Source organism: Aptenodytes patagonicus, chromosome 7, assembly GCF_965638725.1.
Source record: "Aptenodytes patagonicus chromosome 7, bAptPat1.pri.cur, whole genome shotgun sequence".
In the NCBI taxonomy this organism is placed as follows: Eukaryota; Metazoa; Chordata; class Aves; order Sphenisciformes; family Spheniscidae; genus Aptenodytes; species Aptenodytes patagonicus.
In genome coordinates, this window is record NC_134955.1 from 1,072,289 (window position 1) to 1,096,515 (window position 24,227).

Here is a 24,227-nt window from a genome sequence, read left to right on the forward strand (position 1 = left end):
CACTGATTTTAAGTAGGACCAAGCTGCCATTATATCCTTTAACTAGCTTTGGTAGTTTTCATTTTAATTGTATATTGATGCATTTAAAAATGAATGTCTCAGCAGGCCTTTGATTCCTATGAGTCTCTCCAGCTAAAGCCTGCTTAAGGTTTCTGGTCGGTCCCTCCTCCCAGTCTAGGGAATATGCTGACCTTTCTCCTGGCTGGCTGATGGAAACGCCTCAAATGCCTTTTTATCCTGCAGTTGCAGCTGGCCGAAGGACCAGAGTGGGGGGTAAGCAAGGGAGGCAAAGGAGGACTTTGGTTATTGCGGGGAAGTTTGCTCTGTGGTTGATATGAAAGATACCACCAGGTTGCCAGGAAACTATTCTTTGATATACTGCATGTTCCCATCCCTCCCTCTATCTGACAGGCCTGGAGAGGGGTTGGTAGTTGCGCTCAGGAGCCTTGGGCAGCATGATCTGTGAGTTCACTGCTGCATACGGCAGTATGCAGGAGCACCACTGAAACTCGGCCGTGCGGCTTATCTGCGGTCCCGATACACGATATAAAAGCAGCCTCCCAAAACAGCCAGACTTCAAGCTCCTTCTGCAGTGGGCTTTTTGGCAGCTGGCTCCCAGCTTCTCCCAGCAGTTACCGAGTGCCATCTGTTGACTAAATAGCGGTCATGCAAAAAATGGAGAGATGCCAAGATGAGGATAGGTGAAGTGCACTTGGGAAAAGTGGCAGCATGGGACTGAGTGGCTTTGGAGGAGTTTCACAGAGTGCAAAAGGAAAAGGAAGGAAGGTTTCAAGCCAAGGTGGTTCCTGCTGGTGGAAAGGCTGATGAAGGGATGCCAGGAATGCTTCTCGGAGCAGTCAGGTTTGGGTTTATTGAGGGATCAGATTCTTTCCTTCAGCCTTTGTGTAAGGCAGAGAGACGGAGAAGAAACATTTGGTCTTGCTGTCAAAACGTGGGGCAATACTTTCTGCAAGCTGCTGAATGCTGTTCTGGAGCGGGGAGATCGTAGACTCCTGTCAGAGATGGTTCTTTGTGCTGAAACTGGTCAGGGAGAGGTTTTGCAGTGCACCGCTAGAGAAAGGGACTATTTCACTGTCACAAGCACAAAATGGACACATCATTGCTCTGTTTTCCTTCCTTTGCCCCAGAAAAATCTCCAGCAAACTTTGCCCTGAGTGGAGAGCAGGGGCTCCAAGTAGGCAGCTGGAGGCTGTGCTTAAGAGAGGTCAGCCGAGCCTCTGTGTAGCTCAGCCTCAGCAGGGCAACGCTGCAAAAATCCCCTTATATCCTCTTGATTCCTCCAGCTTTCAGGCTTTCCTGAAGCCGAGCTGCTGTCCACTCCAGGGACTGCTCCTTCAGGGGCTGCCAATAGATAGCAAGAGCTGATACATCCCCTTTCTGTGAAGCGGAAACCGCAGAGCCAACCTGGCGTATCTACGCTGGGTACGCCCCATGGCTTCTGCACTGAGTAGGCTTCAGAGATGGCACAGGCCAGTCCACAGCAGCCAGAGCACAATAAAGAGCCCAGAATCAGGCCACCCTGCCTATTAAAGGTCTTCTGGTGATTTTAGAAGAATAAAGGGATTAACTCTGGGGGTGGTGGACAAATCCCTGGGTGAGTAATTAACCTGGTTTCTCCAAACGTCCTTCCTGTCGCACATGGATGTAACATACACTCACTGTCTGAAGTACTCTGTCAAGTTGCTGCACGCTGGAAAATAGCTGCCACCAACTGCCTGAGAGAGCAGTATTGATGTGCTTCAGCCACCGAGGTGGGGGTGCTCGTGTGAACAGGATTCAGTGTGTCCTGAGGTCCTGCAGGACCCCCAAAGTGTCATGCAGCCAACATGCCCTTCTCACTGGAGCAGGAGACTGGGGACTGTCTTGGCTCCTCTCCTTCCCAAGTGGCAGACCTCTGGGTATTGGTGCTCCCTGGTGCCAGGATGATGGTCCTGGAGGGCCCTTAATCCTGAGGCAGGCACAGAGCCCATGGGAAGGCAGTGCTAATCTCAGGAATGACGCTGCACTTAAGAGCAAATCAGAGTTTTTGACAGTTCAGAGCAAGCCCTCAAGCTGAGGACAGCCTTAGTGTTATTGCAACCCTTTCTGGCCATGACAGCAGGTATAAGCAAACATATGTGCATGTATATATCCCCATAAATCTCAGCATATTTATAAGATTCTGCTTTCTACATCCTGTGAGAGTCCCAAGAGCACAAACAGGTCCCCAGACCAACCTGTTCTGCCCCACTGCTCAAGCTGCAGATGCTGCTCCCTTGACTGGGCCCTTTTTCCCCTGGGTTTCTGTGTCCGCAGCGTAAACCGAGCATTCATCTTCTCATCAGTCTCAGATGACGATGCAGAAGTAGATGCTTGTCATTTATGCCACTCAGACATGGCAAAGGACAGCTGAGAAATGTCAGCTGTTTGTGTTGAGGGCAGTGGAGTAGCCAACGCTGCCCTGGACAGAACTGCAGCTCTCCAGAGACATTAGCAAAGGCAAAGGTATTTTGGGACTCTTCATGCCTGCTCATGGCATCGCTCATTGCTGGAAGAGCTTGGCCACACCATTAATAACAGCAGAGACCTAGGATGCCACGGCTATGAGGTCTGTAGAAACTCCTCCGATGATCTTAGAGGTCTTTTCCAACCTTAATGATGCTATGATTCTATGATTCCTTGCGAGCACTTAGCTTAAGCCTTGACAACTTGGGCATGACGTGGTCCCTTAGCTACTGTGATCCATGGGTAGCACAATGGACCCCACTGCACATGGTGTTTACCCTGCACTGTGCAAAGAACCTGGGATAATGGTGTGGGTCTCTGTGTTAACCTGGTCCCAGGTGTTAGCAGCATGTGCAGACTCCTCGAGCTCGGAACATGGCCACCATACAAACAGGATGTTGCACCGCCGCTGGAAAAAAGTGCTCCCATGAACACTGACTCTCTGACTCAGCCCAGCAGCATCTGCTAGGGCTGACCTTGTCCCTCCGGCCACTAGCCCAACCAAAAATGGGCCATCACTCCACCCTCACAAGGGACTGTGCCGGCTTGGAAACCCAAGGCAGCACCATCCTCCCATCTCCCCTGTGTTTCCAGGGCAAGGAAAAGCCCCGCATGGCTCTGCACCTCCTGCACAGGCTTGTCCATCACAAACCTCTTGCCAAGCACTTGGGCTCTAGCAAATCTCTTGTGCCTTTTTCCCAATTTTCCATCCACAGCAGAGTCTTCATTTTCTTCGTCAAGCCTGAATCCAGAGGCACTGCCTGGGAAATGGTTTAAATTTCCTTTCATCATTTGAGTAGCTACTAATTAATATGGGTCAGTCTTTCCCTCTAAGCGGTTTTACTAAGCCATGCTTCCAGCTCCTTTAGTGCCTTAGCCCTGATCTCGAATACCTAGAGTTATATGCAGGGGAGGGGCCAAATTCAGAGTTCTTCAAAGTCTTTTGAAGACTTCCCTTGAACCATGCTGGATTTTGGGTTGAACTTCTTGGGTTTTGTGAACAGTTGACCTGCTCAAAGGTCTTGGAGGTGATAGGTACCAGCAGCGGACCTGCTCCTTTTTTAATGCTACAACGTACAAACATAGCAGGGCCCTCATTAAGGTTGGGGTGTGCATCAGTCCTTGGGCAACAAAATATTCCCCTATGTGTGTCCATCTCCTGTTCGCCTCTTGCTCGATCTGGGTCCCTCAGAGGTTGAGGGAAAGGGCAGCCAGTCTGCGTTGAGGGAGGACGTAGCACACAGCCGGGATGTGGTGCTGAGATAAGGGTTCGAGTGTGGCAACCTGACACCGCAGCAGATGAACGCTGCCCGTTTTCTCAAAGCCCCGCTGTTTGTGACTCTTCGGGGGGTCATTTTGCCAGCTTTCAGACGAGGACTTACTCGGGGGCCCTCTCCTTTGCCTATGTGCTTTCTGCTAGTCATGGTGCTGGCTGGTAATGCCCACCCCACAGCATCGTTTCTGCTCCCTCCCTGAAAGAAAGGCGCATTTTAAAAGTGGGGAAATCATTCCCGGAGAATACTGAAATTAAACAAAAAAGGCAAATCTGGCACTTGTTCTCCCACGAAGGCTCATGCACATACTCACACTGACAAGACATTCAGGACCCCAGATATTTTCCCGATCCCCCACCAGGCGTGCAACTAGCCATGCATAACAAATAACACGACCCCATGAATGGCCACGAAGTGAAGTCAAGCTGTTTGCCTGATCCATTTTTCATTGTTTGCCTGGCTTTTCCCACTTTGAACCAGAGCTTGTGGCATCAGGAAGTTAAAAGGAGTCAGGAGGGGGGAAAAGGGGGAGTGTTTCTTTTAAAAAGAGAGTGAGATTGGAGAGGAGGACACAGGCACTCAAAACCCTGTCTGTGCTTGGTATATTAGGCAGCCAGTGCTCTTGGCTGGGAGCCCAGACAAGGCTTTTGTAATCAAAACATGATCTTGTATGCTGTGCAACCAGTGCTGAGAAAGGCCGTCTGATGGCTCTCCTCTTTTAGCTCTGCTCTGGAATCCGCTGGGCTTTGCCGCCGATGTCCAACATGCACCGAGCTGTGAGTGCTGCCTTTGTGGGGCCTGGGAGGGGCACGGGGCGGTGGGGTCCCTCACCCAAAAAGGCCACGAAACGACTTGCACTTGCTTCCTTCAGGGTGGCCTTTCAGTGGTTGTTGCTTTGTTGTTTTTTTTCCTCGCCTGGCTGCCAGCAGGCACCGGGAGCAAACAAGCCGTGCCGCATCGGGGGGGGGGGGAGGGGGCGGTGGGGGGGGGGGGGTGCTGGGCGGGGGGTGGATTTTGGGTGCCGGGGTTTGCATGTCCATCGCCGGGGCAGGTTGCACTGGCTGGCTCAGGACAACGTGCCTCCCAGGGGGGTGGGAGACCGGGGTAGATAACAAACAGAAAGGCAGGGAGTGCTGGAGGTTGCCTATCCCGGCAAGGGTTTCAGCTGCAGTTGTCAAGCCGAAGGATATTTCTTAAAAAGAGCGGATGCATTTGCTTACGCAGAAGAGTGTTAGCTAAGGGCCCCACTCCTCTCTCCTCTTCCCTCCCCCCCACCTTCTGTCTTTCTCGCTTTTTCCTGCTGCCTCTGAGGTCTCTCGCTGTAGAAGCAGGCGATTGTAGAAGTATGCGGGAAAACACTGCACGCAGAGGCAGTCTGGAGCGAGGCATCCCTCCAGCCCCCGATGAGCTGCGTAGCAAGTGTGTGTGCCACTTAGGAGTGGGGGGTATGACAGAACGAGATGTCATCATTTAATTGAAGCACGAAGCCGCTCGCTTTTCATTTGTCCTTTTGTGACATTTTTATTTGCGATAGAAAGAGGCCTCTCGTTCTGCAGCTTCATCGCTCTGCCTTGCTATCTAGGAGGCATCGGGCTTGGCTGCTTTCTGATTCAAAGCCATTGCACATTTGTTCTGCCAAAGCCATTTATAATTCTCCTGTCGCTGTGACATACGGGCACCTTGGCTCCCCGGAAGAGCTTTGCTCTGGGGAGGGCACGGTGTAGCCACTTTTCATCCTGAGCATCAGCTTCAGCATGGGCTGGGGCGGCGGTTTCGTTCCAGAAGCGGAGGAGAGGGCACGTCCCCCTGTTATCGGCTGGCTCGGAGCAGCAGCTGACGAGCAAACGCTGACTTGGCTTAACTGTACAATGGGTGAGCCCCTGCGAGCCGGTGCGTGGGCTCGAAACGCTGCTCGGCGCTTCTGCGCGCAGCGGGGCTGCTCTGTGGCCCCGGGGTGTGCGGGCAAGGGACCACCTCTCGTCTGCAGCTCCCCAGCACTTGCTGAAACAGATCATGCAGAGAGAAATACGTTAATGGCTTCATTAATAAAAGGGAGGAGAAGTGCTGAATACCAGCAAAACTTTCCTTCCAGTGACTCGTTTCCAGCTGGAAATGGGAAGACCCCCCTCCCCCCGGCACTAGCTGTGTTGCAACGTAGACAAAATGCTGACAAATGTGCAGTCTCGCACGGAGAGGGAGAATGGCCTGACAGGTCTTTTCCATCCTTTGCCTTTGAAAAGAGAAGAGCACAAATACAATCTCTGCAGGAATTTTTAAATTCTTCATTAGCCAGCAGCTCTGTCAGTCCTCCTTCAAAGGAATTTGAAGATGAAAGGGGTGTGTTTGAGGGCATGCACCACTTTGATCCCACCCTCAAGCAGCCAACACCCCAGCACTCGGCAAACAGCGAACCTGCCAATTTAGTGCTCGCAGAATAGCTTCTGTTCAGGTAAACACTGAATTCAGCTTTAATTAGCCTTGCAAAAGGGCCATGAAAGTGTATCCACCCACATATACAATATACTCACCTGTCGCGTACCCAGTTGACTGATGGCAATGGAAAAGCGTGTTTCATTCTCCTGCAGACCTTGACAAAATCCCATTGTCCAGCAGGAGAATGTGTGGAGGCAGTTTAAATGTCCCCGTTGTTCCACCTGAACAAAATACGTGCCTGTATCCTGGCAGAGCTGCCCTCGGCAAGGCCTGTTAAAATCAGCACTGATAAAATACCCCTCTGTGGGGATACGAGTGAAGATGTGCTTGTGCAGGATCTGAGGCCTGCTTTAGCAAACCGGTTCTCCTGCCTTTCCCCTCTCTGGTTTCTGACATCCAGCACACCTCCTCTGTGATAGTATCACATTTTCAACCTTTAGTCCCTTTTCTCCAAAGAACATTACCTAGGCAGACTTCTCCCCCCATCTGTGGCCCTGTTCTTTGCAGATCAAGCACAGATCTGCTTGATCAGAGCTGAAACGTAGTTAGCTTTGGGTTTTTTTCATGTAAAGCTCCTGAAAGGAAAACCTAGCGTTGCAGGGATGCACGGTGATTCAGCAGCTGGATCCCTTCCTTTGAAGGCGAGTGCTGGCCATGCACACAGGGGATGATTTGCAGCCCTGGTTCCCAGGAGGCCTGTGACATTTTTGGAAGATGCTAACCCCTGGCTGAATTCCCACACGCTACCTAGAATTATTTTCTGAAGGACCAGCTGATCAAATGTGCCCACATTCTTACTTGGTGTCCATCTCCCAGGTAGCTGAAAACCTTCCCGTGTTAAGGAGGTAATTCCCACAGCTCATCTAAAATCCTGTGCTTTCAAATGGGCAGGATATTCCCATCCTGGTGAAATGCTACATGACACACAAGAAACCAAGGGTAAGGTTCACAGCACCTTAATTCTGCCTCATTCAATGCATCATCACACTATAAGCACATACATCCTCAGGAGGCTGGAGCCCCTGTACGTCACTTGATAAAGTTCACAGACATAGCCGGGAACATGGAGCAGAGTCAAAGGCTTTCCCTCCCCTGGGCTATAGCATCTGTGCTTCTACTGTTTGCCTTCAAGCATTGGGCTTCTCACTGCATGTTTGCTCAGTTTAAGAAGGGCTGCGTTAGACAGCACCCCTCCATCCCCTCCTCCGGACCTCTGGTGACCTAATTATGACCAGGCAAAAGGCATCTGAAGTCTCCAGGAGAAACCCTCCCCTCCCAGGAGAAGGGCTTTGCCAGCCCGTGGGCTACGTCTTGAGGCTGGACCCTGGGGAGCCTGGCTGCCTGACTCACCGCCGGCAGGAAGGCACCCAGGGCACAGTGGGCGTCAGACCCAGATCCCGTGTCCCCAGCTGCTGTGGCTGGCCCCTGACGTACCCTTCCCTAAGGAGGTCACACCTGCTTGATGTCATGATTAATGAAGGAAAAACCCCTCCTGCCTGTGCAGAAGCTCTTCCCAGCCTTGAATGCTACAGAACCTGCAGTGGAGGATGCTTCTGGGGATTTTGCCCTTGGGATGGGCACAGCCAGGAGCCGTCAGCCCTGCAGAAGCGAGGGCAGCAGAAATAGTCACTCGCAGGGATGCAGCGGTGATTCGCTCCCGTGAAAATGGGGAAAGCGACAGTTGTCTTGAGGGTCTTGGTGTTTTTATGAGGAATTTGATAGGAAGCTGACAGGGATGGGCAAAAAACATGCCTTGCCCATGCATTGCGAGCAAAAACTCTTTACTGTTTCGGGGAATTTTAATCACTTTTATTTGCCAATTAACCATCTATTAACAACTGATTCTGATTTTAAAGAAAAATAAAACCAAACAAACACACTCTTAGGAAAAACACCCCTGCTTCCCTCCCGGCCCCACTCCCCCCTCGTTTTTTTGTTCTCTGTCCCCTCAGCATGGGGCACCCTGTCCCTTTGGCGAGGCGAGGGCAGTGCCGGCGATAGGGGTTCGCACCGGGTGGCTCCCCCGCTGGGGGACCCCTCAAGGGTCCCCACTCCGGACCACTCTCCTCCTCCTCCCAGCAGGGCCTTTTTCTTCTTGACCTCCTCCTGCTCTGGCCTCTTTTCCCCTTTTCTCTTAAACACGTTTCCACAGAGGCGCCATTGCCTCCCCAGAAGGGTGCAGAGGCGCCTCGCTCCTCTGGTGGCTCAGGGGCGCCACGGACTCCCCTGATTGGCTCAGAGGCCTCACGGACTCCCCTGATTGGCTGAGTTTTGGCGGGAGGCCTGTGGGGGAGCCGGCTGGAACCAGCTGCGACCGGCTGGGGGCAGTCCATGGCCTCCTCCCTCACAGGGCACCCTGCAGCCTCCTCCCCGCTACCGAAACTTCACCAGTCATGCCCAGTATGTATACCCATGCAACTGGGGTGGTTTTAGGACCAGGCTAGTAGCGGCCATCAGGTTAGCACCGGGCTGGGGCTGGGAAAGCTTCTGAGGCTGGGACTGAAGGTGGGGTGCAGCTTTCCCCTGGGTGGGTCCCTCACCCTGCCCCCAGGGTATGCCTGGGGGCTGAGGTGCCCTGGAGCAGGGTCCGATGCTAGCCCCAGAGACCTTGACAGGTCCGAGGCGAGGATGGGGCCAGGATGGTCATGTGCAGTGCCGGAGCCACGGGGAGGCAATGCTGGCCCCAGAGGACGTTGGCACACACAAACCTCTTTGCCAGCCCTTGGGGACCGTCAATATGCCTTTTCGCCACGTGCTGGCTGTTCCCGCTTCATAGGGACACAACCCTGAGAGTCACCCACAGGAGCAACATCTAGTTGTAGCGAGATGGGTGATGGTTTCGTTACATTTGCTCCTCGATTCCTCCAAACTTTCCCAGGGCTGTGGGCAATATGCGTCATGCATGGCAGCTGGATTTGCTGCAGTGCTCCTGCAGCAGATTTACTGCACAGGGCCAAATAGCAAAGGCGGCAGGCGACAGTAGCCTGTTGGTGGGTAGAGTTGCGATGTCAGCAAAATAGGTATCCAAGCGTGCAATGCCTGCTCAGAGATTTGGGGTTCCTTTCCTCCCCTCCTCAGTCTCACTTCATCCTCCCCAGAGCTCTGTGTGAGTAAAGGAGAGGGAATATGAGATCTCTGCAGCATGCAGATGCCATGCTGATAAGGAGAGCACAAAAACACTGCTTAAAAATAAACCTGTAGTGCCTTGGAGATCTCAGCCTTGCCACCTTGCTCTTCATGCAAACACCAGGCAGAATCGAGATGATATGGATCAGCTTGCTGCAGTGAGTTGATACTTATCAGCATTAATTTTTGCTAGACGCTACTGTCACTAGAATTCAAAAACTCCGATTTGTTATCCCCCGTGGTAACCAAAGTGCTCTCTGAATGTAAATGGAGGGGAACTGATGTGCCTGAGAACACCTGAACCAACAGTAGGGAGAGGTGTCATTTACTGCATGCAGCTAAGCGGTGTGTTAACTCTGGAGCCTACCGACAGCCATCAAAGTGGGACATCAGCTTTTTGCTCTAACTACCTCATTACTGAACAAAAATTGTAAGAAAAGAAAAGGTCAATTCTGTCAGGCGAAACTCCATTTACAAGATACAATATACTTTTTAACAGAGGACCAAGGGGAGAAATGGTGGGGAAGGACTTACACTTCACACCCTGTCCAAACAGAAGGAGCAGATTTCGTCCTGTTGGTGTGATGACTGAGAAGAGCTTTGCTCCTTCTGTTTTCAGGATGCTGCTGTGGATGATGCAGTGTTAAGGAAGAAAGAGCAGAAAGATGTTGAACTCGATAAGAAAATCTTGGCTTTGCGGAAAAAGAATGAAGCGCTCATACGAAGATACCAGGTGAGTCTGCAGGTTCTGACCTTCCCCAGCTCTGTTTTGGAGTCCTCAATTCATAGTGTAAAGAAAATGGTCAGCAGTGTCGGAGTGACTTTGTTATATAGATAACATTGTCACATTGGAAAGCATTTGGAGCAGGTGGGCAAAGCTCTGCCTTTAGCTACAGCTCCTGAATTGGATTGGAAAGCAGGCTCGCTGACGCTTGCCTTGCTGCTGCAGCATCTCCTCTCAGCCTACCATCTTCCTCTGTCTGCACCACACCTTTCCCATCCCTTCACCTCATATTCCCCTGACTTTTTCCCCATCCGTCCTTCCCAGTGATTCATGCTTATCCTCTTGGACGCATAGGGGGTTGCATCCTCAAGACATTTGATAGGTTTATCTTCCCTACCAGGGCAGTGGTATGGGTTGAAGCTCTTCCCTGGCAGGTCCCAGTGTTTCCGTGGAGCACAGAGGTGTCCAAAAGGTTTTCCATGAAAAAAGGAAGATGAAGGCAAATCAAGGTTTTAGCAGCCTGCTGGTTACTGCAGCCTTACCCTCTGAATTAGGAGGAAGTACTCCAGCTACACCCCTGGTTTTTTGATCCTGCCTTGGCCAAGAGAGTCTACCCAGTGGCCTGCATGAGATATTCAGCCTGGCTTGTATGAGCTGGTTTGGGTGACATTGTGGTAACCTGGAGCTCTGTGGATTTGTTTACCCTTCTCCATGAGTGTCTGCATACAGCAGTACAGAGTAGGACAGTCTGAGGGTACTCCTGGCAGAAGGGTCCCCGTTGGCTTGTCTGGGATATTCTGCCTGTGCCCAAGGCCACTTGGCTTTAGGGGCTCTTTAACATTTGCCAGCTGGGTGGGCAGTCTCAAGTTTGACAAAGAGCCATGCTGAAAACCCGAAAACCCAGCACACGCTTCATGTCTTGGATCCAGAGCTGAGAGACTGAGTGGTGCTCTGGGCTGGGTCTTGCTTAGAATACATTTCCTTTGATACCATAGGAGCCATTTTGGACCTTTTCTGGTGGCAGCAAAAAATGGTACATAGTGGAAAGCTATGGGAAAGGTTGAATGCCATAAGCAGCTGGGGGAGAGGAACACTTACCCCATATGAAATGCTACCCACCTGCCACCACTGCAGCTGCCTAGTAGATAGCCAGATCCCAGCCACCTTCCCTTGGCCGCAGATGATGCCCTGGCCCCAGGCTGGCACAGGGACTGTGGCTCCTGTGCACAGCCCTCCCTTTCTGCAGGTCTGGTGTGTCTTCCAGCCTCTCCACATGTGCTATACCCAGTCTTTCATGAACCTCAAACTGATCATCTTCCCTGCCTGTCAGGAAGGGACCCCGGTACTCTGTGCTTGCTTCCCATTGCATGTGCTGAGACCACAGTGGGGCACCCTGGGTCAACAAGAGGTTTACTAAGGTGCCTGTGGCACAGGGACGGGTAATGCAAGTCACAGCTGCCTGTGACCCCTTCCAAGGGCACACAGATGGGACACAAGTTGGTCCATTCCCTCTTAGAGGTGAAGGTGGGTCCATTTAGGAGGAATCCTAAACAGGAAAATGGATGACATCTGTAGACATCCAGGTAGAGGCTGATGATAAGGATATATATATGTTTCAGGAAATAGAAGAGGACAAAAAGCGAGCTGAGCAGGAGGGAATGGCTGTTACCTCCAGGAGACCCAAGCAGGATGGACTCACTATTACCATCACCAAGGCTCACAACGTAAGTGCTGCCTCTCCTTCACCACTGGCCAGCTCTCACTCCAGTCCTGCCTCAGCAAAGTGACATTTCCGAAAGAGGTAGCCTCCACAGCAAAGCTTTTTCAGGCATAGGACGTAGCTCCTAAGCCCTCGCAAAAGGATGTAAAAACTCCGCAGAGATGTGTGCTCAAAGTGATTTTAGCTGATCCACATAAATTTCCAGCCATGTGCAGGCACCTATACCCAAGCACACAGAATTAACAGGCAAATGAATGAATGTGTGAACAGGCACGCTTAGCCCTGGATGGGTCCCAGGTGTCCACATTGCTGCAAATACATAGGCGGAATGTATCAGGTATATGTGTGTCATTGGAGGCATCAGGAATGCCTCTGAGGATGCCTGTAGGCTGGGCAAAGTCCTGGTCTCCTTAGGCTTTGTGAGTGAGCAGATCTTGGTTGCTTTGGGGCTTCCCACAACTGGGGAAAATGCTGCAAGTCCCAGGCTTCCTTCCTAACTGGACCAAATCTGTGTCTGACAAGCCTTGTCCACCCCTCCTGGCAGTGTGGGACTTGGTAAACCACCCGGCCAGTCCTGCTGTAACCCCTGGGTGAAGTCCTCTGCCAGAGCGAGCGCAGAGCTTGCTGAGCCAGCCCACCCTCCTTCTGTGCAGTCGGCACTCCTGGGTTGTTAGATCCAGGCTAGTGCATTGCTCACTTCTCAACCATGCCCCGGCCCTTGCTTTTCTCTGGAGGTGCGCTGTTGCACACATTTTTCTCTCATACAGGACCTGAAAGATGCAATTACCCAGACTGAACACTATGGACAAGATAGCCCAGCCCTCTCAATGGTGAGCACCACCCTCAGGAGCCATCCACTTGGCTTCCAAGGCCATCTCCATCAGGACTTAGGCTTTCCCGATGTAACTCAGAGTGCTGCAGAAAGAGACGAGGGTGACATTTGTTTCCTATAACTCTGGCATTTTAGTCTGAAATGTCAGATTTGTAAGTGCAAAGGATTTTCCAGACCCGCGGTGATTGTGGGTTTTGCTGCTGAGCAGACAACGAGCCCCTTGTTCCCTAGGAATGTCATGGCACTGTGCTGGGCACAGAAAGCTTCCTCGGGGCAAGGCCTGCCTTTTCTGTAGCTGGCCTCCCTGCTCGCGTGCAGGTGTGTTTGGGGAAGGGAATCGCATTGGTGGGCCGAGGGGCCTGGATTTGCTAACGGAAGTGATTCGTTTTCCAGGACAAAAGGGTGGTGAGCGAGAAATGGGGGAGCCCCTGTCCTACGAGCCCTGGGTTTGGCATTGGCAGTGAGGAAGAGGAGGAGGAGGAGGAAGCAGATCATATGTTCACATTCAGGATGGGGAAGAGGATGCAGCTGGCTGTTACCATGGACAACAAAGCCAAGGTGAGCAGGGAAGAGGATTCCTCTTACACTGCAGCCTGACTTATGAAGGGGCTTCTGTTCTGCCTCTCATTTGAGCTTTCTGCTCAGCATGTCCCCTGGTGTCTTACCTCCGAAGGGAGTAGTTCCCTTCCCGCTCCTTTTCTGTCATTTCTCAGTCCTTCAGCACAGTCTCAGTCTTCATCTAGAGTTGCCACACGCTTTCCTCCCCATGTCTGATTCACAGGAATCAGCCCCCAGGCCTTGTTAAACCTCCCAGCGTCTCCATCCAGCCATGTGTAGCCAGTTCCCTTTCTGAGAGATCAGTCACCTCATTGCCCTCCGGGGCCACCAGCGGGTTTGTTAAACTGCGTTGCTGTGCCTGGAAAGGGTATGGAAATAAGTGGCAGCTCGGACAGATTTAGCTGCATTACTCCCCAGCTATTCCCAGGGAGGCAGTGATGTGTGGTGGTAAAAACAGCATAATTTCTCCCTGTTACTGTATTCCAGAAAGTCCTAAATGCGGAAGAAAAAACAGAGTGACATGAGTATCTGTTGCAGCTGCCAATGTGATGGGCAGAAAATGTGACCCAGTATTTGCACACTTAATTAAAAATTGTGTGAAAAGGCAAAAGTAATTGAAAATGCTACTTCATTTTTTAAATTCCAAAACATCCCCTTGTGGGCGCTACCCTGTCCCTCGTGGAGTCTGTGCATCTAGATATAATGATCCTAATAGCAGCTTCGGCATGTCAGGACTTATTTGCCAAGAAGGGTTTGATAAGACTTTGGCAGTTAGTATTGGCAGCACATCCAAGGAAGTACGTGCCTGTATGAGCTTCAGGCTCTTATTTTCTTCACTTGGAGTATATCTCAGGGGACTGATCTTGTTCTCACTGGAGTTAGAGAGTTTGACCACTGAAATAAATAGGAACAAGGATCAGAAGTGCCACCTTCTTTGGGAAAATGTAGTATATGCGTGCACAGATGCACCTGTACGGGAACTCAGGGAAGCTCTCCAGTTAGTGAGTCTCTGGAGGGAGATTAATGCTGCAGGTGTTATTTCTTGCTGTTGAATATGTTCCAAAAGAATACAAGAAGCAATCTTATCTATTTATGGATTGAGACTAAGGAGACACCAGTGAGAATGGGAGCCACAACACCCAGGTGAGCACAGCCCCTTTGTGCTGACCATGCCGATGTGAAGGAGACAGAAAGCCTCAGCTGGCCCTGCGCCTCGCTGAGACATTGGGGCGGACAAGGTCAGCTCCTGTCTCCGTCACGGCAGTGCTGTGAAAAGGAAATGGTGGCAGCAAATGGTGCTCCCCTGGGTCCCATTCTAGGCACAGCAACATGCTTGGCCCACAAAATGAGAGTGGGCTTTTTTTGAACTGAGGTCCAAGCCAAAGACATTCCCCAGGGTAAAGAAGCGAAACCCCACCCTTCCTGCTACCCTGGTGCTTTGGGGTAGGAGTGCTGAAAACCTTGGCTGTAAACAAAAGGCAGAGAGAAATCTCTCCCTCTGAGGCAGCTTGGAAATATTTTTCTGATTTTGTGCCTCGAATGCCTTTTCATTTCTGTTTCTCCGTGACCTAGTTACCCTTTCTTTCCATGAAGAAATAGGCCACAATCACTGTGCCATTATAAAGTCATTATATGTTACCTTGAAGCAACTGAATCATTTAGGAAATAATGCACTTTTCAGAATGATTTTTCAGGAGAAGGGGACTGAGGCCTCTCATTTCCTTTGTTCCAGATAGATTACCAGTAGCACGAACATCCCCTTCAAATGAAATCTCATTCCAGCACAAACAAACCACCTCCTGATGTAAGGGGAAAAATTCTGTTTTTTCTTAGAATAGAGGGTACATAGAAATCTAACCATCCTCATTACTGACTGAACTTTACCAATGCGATATTTGAGAGTCTCATCCAAGGTTTCTCACAGCTATGTAGCTCTGCATGGGGGGCTTATATTTGGAGCAATTACATTTGCAGAGTGAGTGGCTCTCGCAGACAGGCTGTGTCCCCTGGAGCCGTTTCCATAATCTATAGCTCAGAATTCAAGTCCTAGATGGGGATTTGTATTAGCACAAAGCACTGGCAGCTAAATCACATTGCTGCCTTAAACTCTGTGCCAGGGTTTTTCAGCACGGCCAATTAATAGATCTCTGAGATTTTTCTGCTGGAAATGCAGACCTCTGTGGAAACTTCCCATAAGTTCCCTGTTGTATAGTATATATGAATTTGCTTGCATTAAGCGCCTTTCACAGGCCTTAGCAGCCCCCCAAGGTCTCCTGAGTGTTGGTGTAAAGCACAACCCAGCAGCCTGACTTGATGACAGAGGAAAGCTGACTTACTAGTGAATGTTCCAGTGGCATCAATCCAGAACCTTCCTTTAGTTACTTTAAATATAATTCTCAAAATGGACGAGTAGGAAGAGCATGGGACTGTAATGGATGAGAGGGAAAAATTATTAGGGTTTTGGACAAAATTGTATTTGATATCATGTGAAGTACAAGCTTATTTGTTGCTGTTGCCCTGTTAAGGCATCCTCTGGGCAGGTGAAGATTAAAAGAGGGTAGATAACTTGCTTCAGCTTCCCAGTGACCAAGCTTCACCGGGTGTCCCTGGAGAGACTTTCTTGGTGATACTGGGATGACTAAATGGGCTATCACCATCCTTCCTATGACCATTGCAAGGTTCAAGCAGCAGAGTAGCTGGGCTGTGCAGAAAACCGTTTACATTCAATCCTAAATATCAGAAATCACTGTAAAGTGAGAAGCCCCAAAGGAAAGGCAGCTGGAAAATTGCATAAACTGGACAGAAGTCCAGGGTTTTCCTTTGTTCCCCATGTTCTTTTTCCTGACACTCCTCAGGCGGGTATTTTTAACACTGCCTTTGCAATCTGGGGCATGCCTCAGACATAAGATGGGCACTTCTCAATTTATGGTTTCTCAGTGAATTGCTACAAGGGAAGCAGTGTAGTTTTGTCTGACTGCAGCTGAATAGCTAGAGCCAGAGTCTCGAACCTCCTGCAGGCAGTGAGTGAGCCGGGACAGGCCCTGTGGAGGGGAAGAGGTAGCTCTGCCAGGCACTGCCGGCTGTTTGGGCGCTGCTCTCTGTTCCTGTTGGCTCTGCATGGGCGCTTTCCTCATCTGACATCCCTCGCATTGGGAGCTAGCCCACCGAGGGCTAGGATTTCCCAATGTGGGACAAGCGGAAACCAGTGGAAATCACTGATATTCTTAAAATAATAAACAAGCAAAAGAAGACACATGTCAGCACATTAAGCAGAATGTACCTTCAGGTGTTGCATCTTAGCCAGAAGCAATATGGGGAGCAAGGGAGGGAGGGAGAAAGGGTATTACCTAGAAAAGCTGGTGGTCTCCCAGGCTGTATATGTCTAGCTATCACAGCTCTGCTAAATAGATATTTCCTGTATCAGCCTCTGAGTCTTTCTTGCCATCTGCTCAATAAACTGCAGGGTTTAATGGCTTTGCCAATGCGCCAGCCTTCCCACTGTGACTTTTAACATCTAATGGCCCACGGAAGGTGCCGCCTCCCTGTAAATCCAGTAGTGCACTTTGAGGCTTCCGTCTTGCTCACGGTATTTGGGTGCAAGGTCCTCTGCCTTGGTTTTCAGGTTTTCAGGTAGCGGCTTTGCTGTCGCTTGCACTCAGGGCTCATGTCCCTCCTCAGGAAGGACTTTTTCAGATAGTAAGCGATGAAGCCATCTTCCAAACATACCCATCCAGTGCTGGACCTCCCTGGCCTGAGTTATTTGTGACTATGTTGTTTGTCTAAAGGACAGGCCGTCACCACCTAAACGCTGAAGAGCTTTAGGGAACAGCTGTTGACTTAAGCTAGAATTAATGTTTGATGTACAAGTTATGGATTAATAGCTTGCTATTACCTTGCTAAGCCATCACTGGGCTTACTTTCTTAATCAAAAAAAATATTAACTAGAATACTAAACACCTCATATCGGTGCTCTGTTTAGGGTAGAGCAAGCCCAGCTCTCCAGTTCATTAATTAACCTCAGCAGTATGACCTAGGATTACTGTACATGCCTGCTCAGGGCTTAAAGGAGGGAAGATTTATTGCCTTGAATGTCCCAGGAAACTCAGGATTATCCCTGGAGCAAAGATATTTCCTGGGAATAATAACCATTGAAGAACAAAGCGATGTACAGCTTCAGCACCAAAGTATCTACCAGGCTCGAGTGATTCAGGGGTTCCAAAGCAAAGCCAGACCATATTTTCAGCCTCTGAATCATACTACAAATAGAGCAGGGAGACAGGACAGCAAGCACTTAAGAGCCTATTCTGCAAGGCGTAATGTGTCCAGCTGCCTTCAGAGGATGTCAGCAGATCTCAGCTCTTCCCCAAGTATATTACAGTCATGCAGAACTGGACCCTCTACAGGAGGGTCTAACCTGAGTCACTCCCATGATTCCCAAGAGCTTTGCTCTTATGGTGGGAGAACACCCTCCTTTGTGGGGACTGTTTGCATGCTGAGGAAACAGCAGTGCCTTCCTTGGGCTGCAGAGTTCCTTGGTGGCAGCAGGCAGCCTCTTCGGCTGGAGGGTTGCTGCCCGGGAGGCAGACGCTGGGGAAAAGAAAGAGATTCTTTCATAGAAAATTGCTTTACAGATTGCTTTGGGCAATTGCCCAGATTGCTTTACAGACCCCTCCTCCCCAAAAGACATGGGCAACTAACAGGTTTTTAGAAGAGGAGAGGCTAGTGTGGGGAGAGAAAGAAGAGAGGTGCAGTCTCATACACACCAATTCCAAACCAGGGAGGCTGTATTTGTCCCTGTTGTGACTCCACGAACATTTCTGAGGTTAAGTCACAGACCCATGATGTGTAGGGGGCCTCAAAAAACTGCTAAGCACTTTTCTTCCATGTCTCCAGGCATAAGAGAGAGTTTCGTTTTCCTTATAAAGGGGAACTGTGAAGCACACACAATGATGCTTATCACTTCATCCTTTCTGGCTGTGGGAGAAAGTTGAAATGGGAAGGCTCAGGTTTTCGGAGTGGCTGGCAAGATCTTGGTTTTCACTACCTTTTCATCGCAACGGGAAATGTTTGTTCATATGTCTGGAAGGCACATGATTCAGTTAGCATAACTTTGCAAGCTACCATATAACAGGTGTCCATTTACATAGTCTTTAATGGAAGAGTTAAATACAACTGCATTTTCCTGTGTTTATCACAAGGTAAGAGCACCGGCATGGCCTGTTAGTGCCGATACACAGTAACTTCCAAAAATGACCATGTTAATACTGTATTTCTGAGCTACTAGATCATCTCAGCGTTACTGCCAACATGAATGAGACCAGAGGATGCTCTTGTGGCCGCAGACATTGCCCCATGAACCCAGAGGGGATGGCAGGAGCGATTTGCAGCTTCAAATTATCCAGCCTAGCTCTGTGGTCTGAAATACAAGACCAAGATAGTCTATTCACAAGATTTCTTTCACCCGCATCCATTAATACTGATTTGCACTGACATAAAGAAAAACCACATTGGTTTCTTCGACTGCAAGCAGGAATCCTATGCTGACCATTCTAATTCCAGTCTCCAGTTTCAGTGAAATTTAGGAATAAAATATATGAATCATAGAACACAAACAGGATTTGAAATACTCTTTTCATTTTAAAACATCCTGTGTTTGTGTTGGCTAATAGTTCTGGCAATGGAAATATGGTACCTTTGGACGTGATGTGATTCAGTCAGTCAGAAGCAGGTGCCACTTAAAAGCCAAGACCTAAGTGCTCGTGAGCTTCGTGGCTGACCGATCCTGAATTCTGGTCTGTACTACCTAGTTCTAGTTGTATAAAAGCCAGAGCTGCAGAAAACAGGCAAAATTACTGAATTCATAGTTGCATATTAAATCCATTACTTGTATACATCTGCACACATGCATGTGTGCATATACACACATATACAGATGTAAAACCTAAATAAGGTTTACTTCACAGTCGAAGCAGGCTACAGACTTGGGCACAATAAAAGAATCATAAAATAGCTGAGGTGGGATGGGAGCTCTGGAGGTCATCTAGTCTGATCCCCTGCTAAAAAGTTATTTTCAAAGTTACCTCAGATTGCTCAGGGCTGAGTCCAATCAAGTTCTGAAAATCTCCAGTGATGGAGATTTCACAGCCTCTTTGGCACCTGTTTTCAAGTGTTTGACTACCATCACTGTGACTTTTTTTCCCTTAATTCCAGTTGTACTTCGCCTTGTGGCAGGTTGCGTCTGTCGCCTGTTGCCCTTTCGCTGTGTACCTCCAAGAGGAGTCGGGCTCTGTTCTCTTCATAACACCTTTTCAGATGGAGGAATACTGCAATTAGGTCCCCTCGTTGCCTTTTCTTCTCTCTCCGGACTTAACAAATGCAGCCTCACCATGTGCATCCTGTGCTCCAGCCCTGTAACTGTCTTGGTGGTCCTCCACTAGACTCTTTCCAATTTGTCCATACCTCTCCCATCTTGCAGTGAAGGGAAACTGGGCACAATACTTCAAGTATGGCCCAAACAGAGGGAAATAATCACTTCCCTCAACCTGATGGCTATCCTTGTGCTAATGGAACCAAGTGAGCAACTAGCCTTCCTCACTGTTCACTTATGGTCAAGTTGTTGCCCACCAGGCTCCCGAAGTACTTCTGCAGAGCTGCTCCCAGCCAGCTGGGCCCCTGCCTGTAGTGGTGCATGGGATTCTTCAGGGTTCTTTTGTCCCAGGTGCCGGACTTGTCATTTGTTTTTGTTGCCACTCCTCCACCTTGTCAAGATCCCTCTGAATGACAGTACCATCCTCCAGCGTATCAGCTTGGTGTCACCTATGAACTCGATGAAGGCGTAGTCTGTCCTATTATCCAGATCACTGAAGAAGATGCTAAGCAGTAGAAAGCAGTCTCACAGCAGTATCAGCCTACACCCTCAGCACTCTTGGATGCAGCCCACCTAGCCCCACCTTCTTACTTTATTTAAATGGTCCATAACTGAATCTTCCAGGATGCTGAGGGAGTGACTCTGACTCTGCCACTAGGTTAGGGACTTGGGAGGTAGAGAGCAGACCTTGCCAGTAAAAGACCAAGGCAGAGAAGGCATAGAGTGACCAGTCTTTTCCATGCCCTGTGTCACTAAGTTGCCCACCCCATTCAGCAGCAGGCCAACAGCTTTCTGCAACTTTCTTTGCTGCTAATGTATCTACAGAAGTCCTTTCTGACCTTCACATCTTTCACTTGTTTCGACTCCAGGTGAGCTTTGGCTTTCCCAACTCCATCCCTGCATTCCCAGGTCCTGCTCCTGTAATCTTCCTTGGGACCCTGTTCCTTTCCACCTCCCACACACTCCCTTTTTGCATTTAAGTTCAACCAGGAGCGCCTTGCTCAGCCAAGCTGGGCTCTTTCCACACCTGCTCATTTTCTTGTACAACAGGAAGTCCTTACTTATGTTATTGTGCCTTGTCCATGAAAATCAATCAGGTCTCCTGGGCTCCTTTCCCCTTCAAGACAGCTTCCTGCAGAATCCTGCCTACCAGTTCCCTGAACAAGTCAACATCTGCCCTCCTGAAGCTCATGGTCTCTAGTCTGCTGCTTGCCTTCCTTACTGCTCTCAGGCTCCTAAAATCCACTGTCTTCTGGTCACTGCTGCCAAAGCTGCCATCGACCTTCACATCTTCAACCAGTTCTGACTTTAGTTTAGTAATCAGGCAGTCACTTACTAAGCTGCAGTAATGCAATCACTTGTAATGTTGTGACTGCAGTGGAATGTGTAATTAAGGACAGTATAGCATGCCCTATTTGTGGAGGGGGAGTAAAGCTAGGATTTCAGAGCGGTTTAGATTCTGGTTTGAACTTTCTAGCTCTGCCGGGTCTCTGATAAATTCATATCCTTCTCAAGACAGATACATAGACTAAAACCTTTAAAACAGCTCACAGAGTTTATAGGTATGGGGACTTTTCCAGGACATATTTCCTGGCTGCAGGTAAAAGTACACCTAAATGTCTGGCTATGGTAGAAGCCAAGACAGTTGTACTCCATATTTAAATGATTGCCTATTCTCTTGACTATCAGATTTTACTCTCTCAGAAAAAAGATCTTGACATCTCTAGGGATGGCTCACAGATGTTTGTCCTCGGCAGCAGTCAAAGTAGGAGGCTGCATTGACACAAATATAGAGAACAACACGGAAAGTACTAGAATGGCATTGAACAGATTGGCAGCAGATCCTTGCTTTGGACGCAACATGTGGCTTCACTTATTTCAAGAAAAGTAGAAATAGCAAGGGTCCTACTAAGGGCAGCAAAACTTGTTAGGAGCTACAGCTGAAGCCTAAAACCAGAGCTGTACATACTCAAGGGAATATATAAAAAGGTTCCCACAGCTCTGGCAGACAAACCAACAGCAGTGCAGGGACCCACTCCTCCGCATGCATCAGACTAACTCAAGAACTGTCTCTGCTGAGACAGCAAAATTACACAGATGTGAAAGAAAAATAAACAAGAGACTGAAGGTCTGATGCTGGAAATACTCCAGTACCTCCTAATCATGTGTTAGGAAGCTTGATGACTGGACAAGTGATAAAAAAGGTCTTGCTGATGGAGGCTGTCTACAGCAAGGCTCCCTCCAAGCTAACATCTGCACTTCTGGCAGAGCCAAGTGAAGATGAGGCTAATGCAAGACATCTTGATATCATATGTCATGGCATTCACTGATGCTTGCAAGACTTCCATACAAATCAGAGGTCAGTGTGTGCTGTTTGTTTTTGAAACCAAGTTCATAGCAACAAAGAGTTCCCAAGTTTCACTGAAGTTTACTTGGAGATTTTGAGCTCCTTTGAAATCAAGACTCCAAGTATGCGTGGAAGTCCAAGGAGAAAAAGAGGAAAATATACCATCCTTTAGAGAGGGAAGCTTCTGAGGTTTGTTCATCCCTGGTAAAGTTGAGCAGAGAAATCACACAGATGAAGAGAAAAGAAAAAGATCAAGAGAAAGATGGAAATGATGTATTAAGTCTCTCATTTCCTTGTAAGGCAAAAATAAAAAGGCACATGATGGAACTGAAAGATGATACTTTAAAATGAGAAAAAGTATGTATTTTTGCACAAAAGATCTGCTCATTTTGTGGAAGTGATGGCTGAGGGCACTAGCAGGAGCTCAGCCAGCAACAAAGATAATTAACAAAATAAGAACCAGATGTAAATCCATGCAGTAAAGTCATGAACTGATACAGACAGCTGGAAATAATATCTGAAAGGGGTAAACTGCCCTTGTTCAAGGAGTTTATATATCAGTTTTCTAAACTATTCCACTGCTGAATAAATCATTCCAGAAATAGGAATGCACAATGACTATGAAGATGATAAATTATCAAGTGTTAATACACTACAGGGTAGTAACTGCTTTGTGGGCAAGGTTGGAGAGAACACCGCTGTCTCCCTTCTCTTTCACCCTCTAGGCTTCTGCTCCAATGTAGCCTCACATTTTATTGGGACATGTTGTTTGGTGAGAGGACAACTTCATATTTGTTTCAAAGACACAAATGGAAGATGGCTCGCCTGTCTAAAATAAAGTCAATCGGTGTTCATGCTGCAAAGCATCTGAACAGGGTAAATCCCACCCTACCTAAGTTGTGCTCAGTTAAACATGCCTGTGTAATATTACATATCCCTTAAAGTAGGGTAGCAGCTTTATAAACCTAGAAGACAGACTGTCTGGCTCATGTTTCTGTTCTGCCAGACCAAAATCCTTTGCAGTTTGGGGATGGCCACTCTTCTAGGAAGGGCACTGCACAGGGCTAATGGAGGTGTCATTAACTCATTCTGTCCTTTCCAGGGAAAGCGGATCGTCAGTGAGAAACGCACCGAGTCCTTCCCTGGCCCAGGCAGAGTGCCAGACCTGAGTGAAGAAGAGACAGACCATTTGGTGGCTTTCCGCCGGGGGAGAAGGATGCAGATTGCCATCACCATGGATAACAAGGAAAAAGTAAGTGTATTGCGCATGACTGGACTGCAACGTATCAGTGGCATCCACTCGTTCTGCTGGCATGAGAAGGGCCAAGGAGACAGATTAGGAGCTAGCCCAGCAACAGGACATTGGGAGAGACTATATATTAACAGTGTGGAGCCTATCACCATAAAACTCTCTGGCTTCCATCACTGTGGGAGAGGAAAGGCTACAATCCTTTCCCTTCTCTGTGATCCTAGCTAGAGCTAGCAGGCTCTTACACATGCTGGGTCCATAAGAAATATCAGATGCTGTTTTGGGAGGATCGATGAAAGCACTGCCAGATACTGAGCATGAATCTCACCTCCTGTCTCTTACCAACTTCTTTTTGGGACCAGATTGAGTCAGGAGCACTGTCCTCTTTACTCACTGCATGACTTAAAAGTTAACAGAGCTGGGCAGTATCTGCTTCTAAACCCAAGTCCTGCTGTGCCTGGCCATAACCTACTGGGTGAGCTGGCTGAACTTTGTTAATCTTTGAAACATATTTCAAATAGTTCTTCGCAAATACCTTCCTCTTTACACACACGGAGGCATGTGATATTTTCCCATTTGAGAGTTTGCACAGATAAGTAAGAATTCCTGCAGCAAACAGGGTCAGCAAAGACTATGAAGGAAAACAACACTTAGTGTAGCTGCCAAACACACCCAGGAACGCTGGGAGACCTATGTAGCACCCTCTCTGGGACAGCAGCCAACCATCTGCTAACTGCCCATGTTAATCTTCAGCTTCTCCTCCTCCCCAGAGTTTACCTTAGGCTCTGAAAGCTCATGTGCTCCTTTCCCATGGCTACCAAGCAGTTTTTTGAATGCCCTAAACCTCATATAGGCTGCCTGATTGAGCCAGTGGTAACTATCCATTCACCAGAGGTTCATGTGGCAGCTGTCACCCATTTCAGTCTAGGCATCACGAACACACCTAGACATGATGGTAGGGTGAGAGTGACCTGACCATGCCTGTGCTGTAGCTATCCTTGAGGCTGTCAAATGTAATTCTGTGATGTGCAGGGCAAGTCTTTCTGCTTCTGCTCTTGCTGGGCTTGTTTAATACTTATCTCTGAGGTCATC

The 24,227-nt window shown here is 48.9% G+C and overlaps 1 protein-coding gene across 2 annotated transcripts in view; it reads left to right on the forward strand.

Moving 5' to 3' along the window:
* The first annotated feature begins 4,352 nt into the window (after positions 1–4,352).
* The window catches only part of CCDC9B (coiled-coil domain containing 9B), a 52,558-nt gene continuing 32,683 nt past the window's right edge, over positions 4,353–24,227 (forward strand). Inside the window, exons 1-6 of one of the 2 annotated variants that reach the window (XM_076343636.1) lie at positions 4,353–4,555; positions 9,958–10,071; positions 11,682–11,786; positions 12,550–12,612; positions 13,008–13,172; positions 22,989–23,138. In XM_076343636.1, the coding sequence (XP_076199751.1) occupies positions 4,535–4,555; positions 9,958–10,071; positions 11,682–11,786; positions 12,550–12,612; positions 13,008–13,172; positions 22,989–23,138 (618 nt within the window). In that variant the 5' untranslated portion in view covers positions 4,353–4,534. The remainder of the gene's footprint in view (positions 4,556–9,957; positions 10,072–11,681; positions 11,787–12,549; positions 12,613–13,007; positions 13,173–22,988; positions 23,139–24,227) is intronic. The other variant, XM_076343637.1, reaches the window with a different exon arrangement.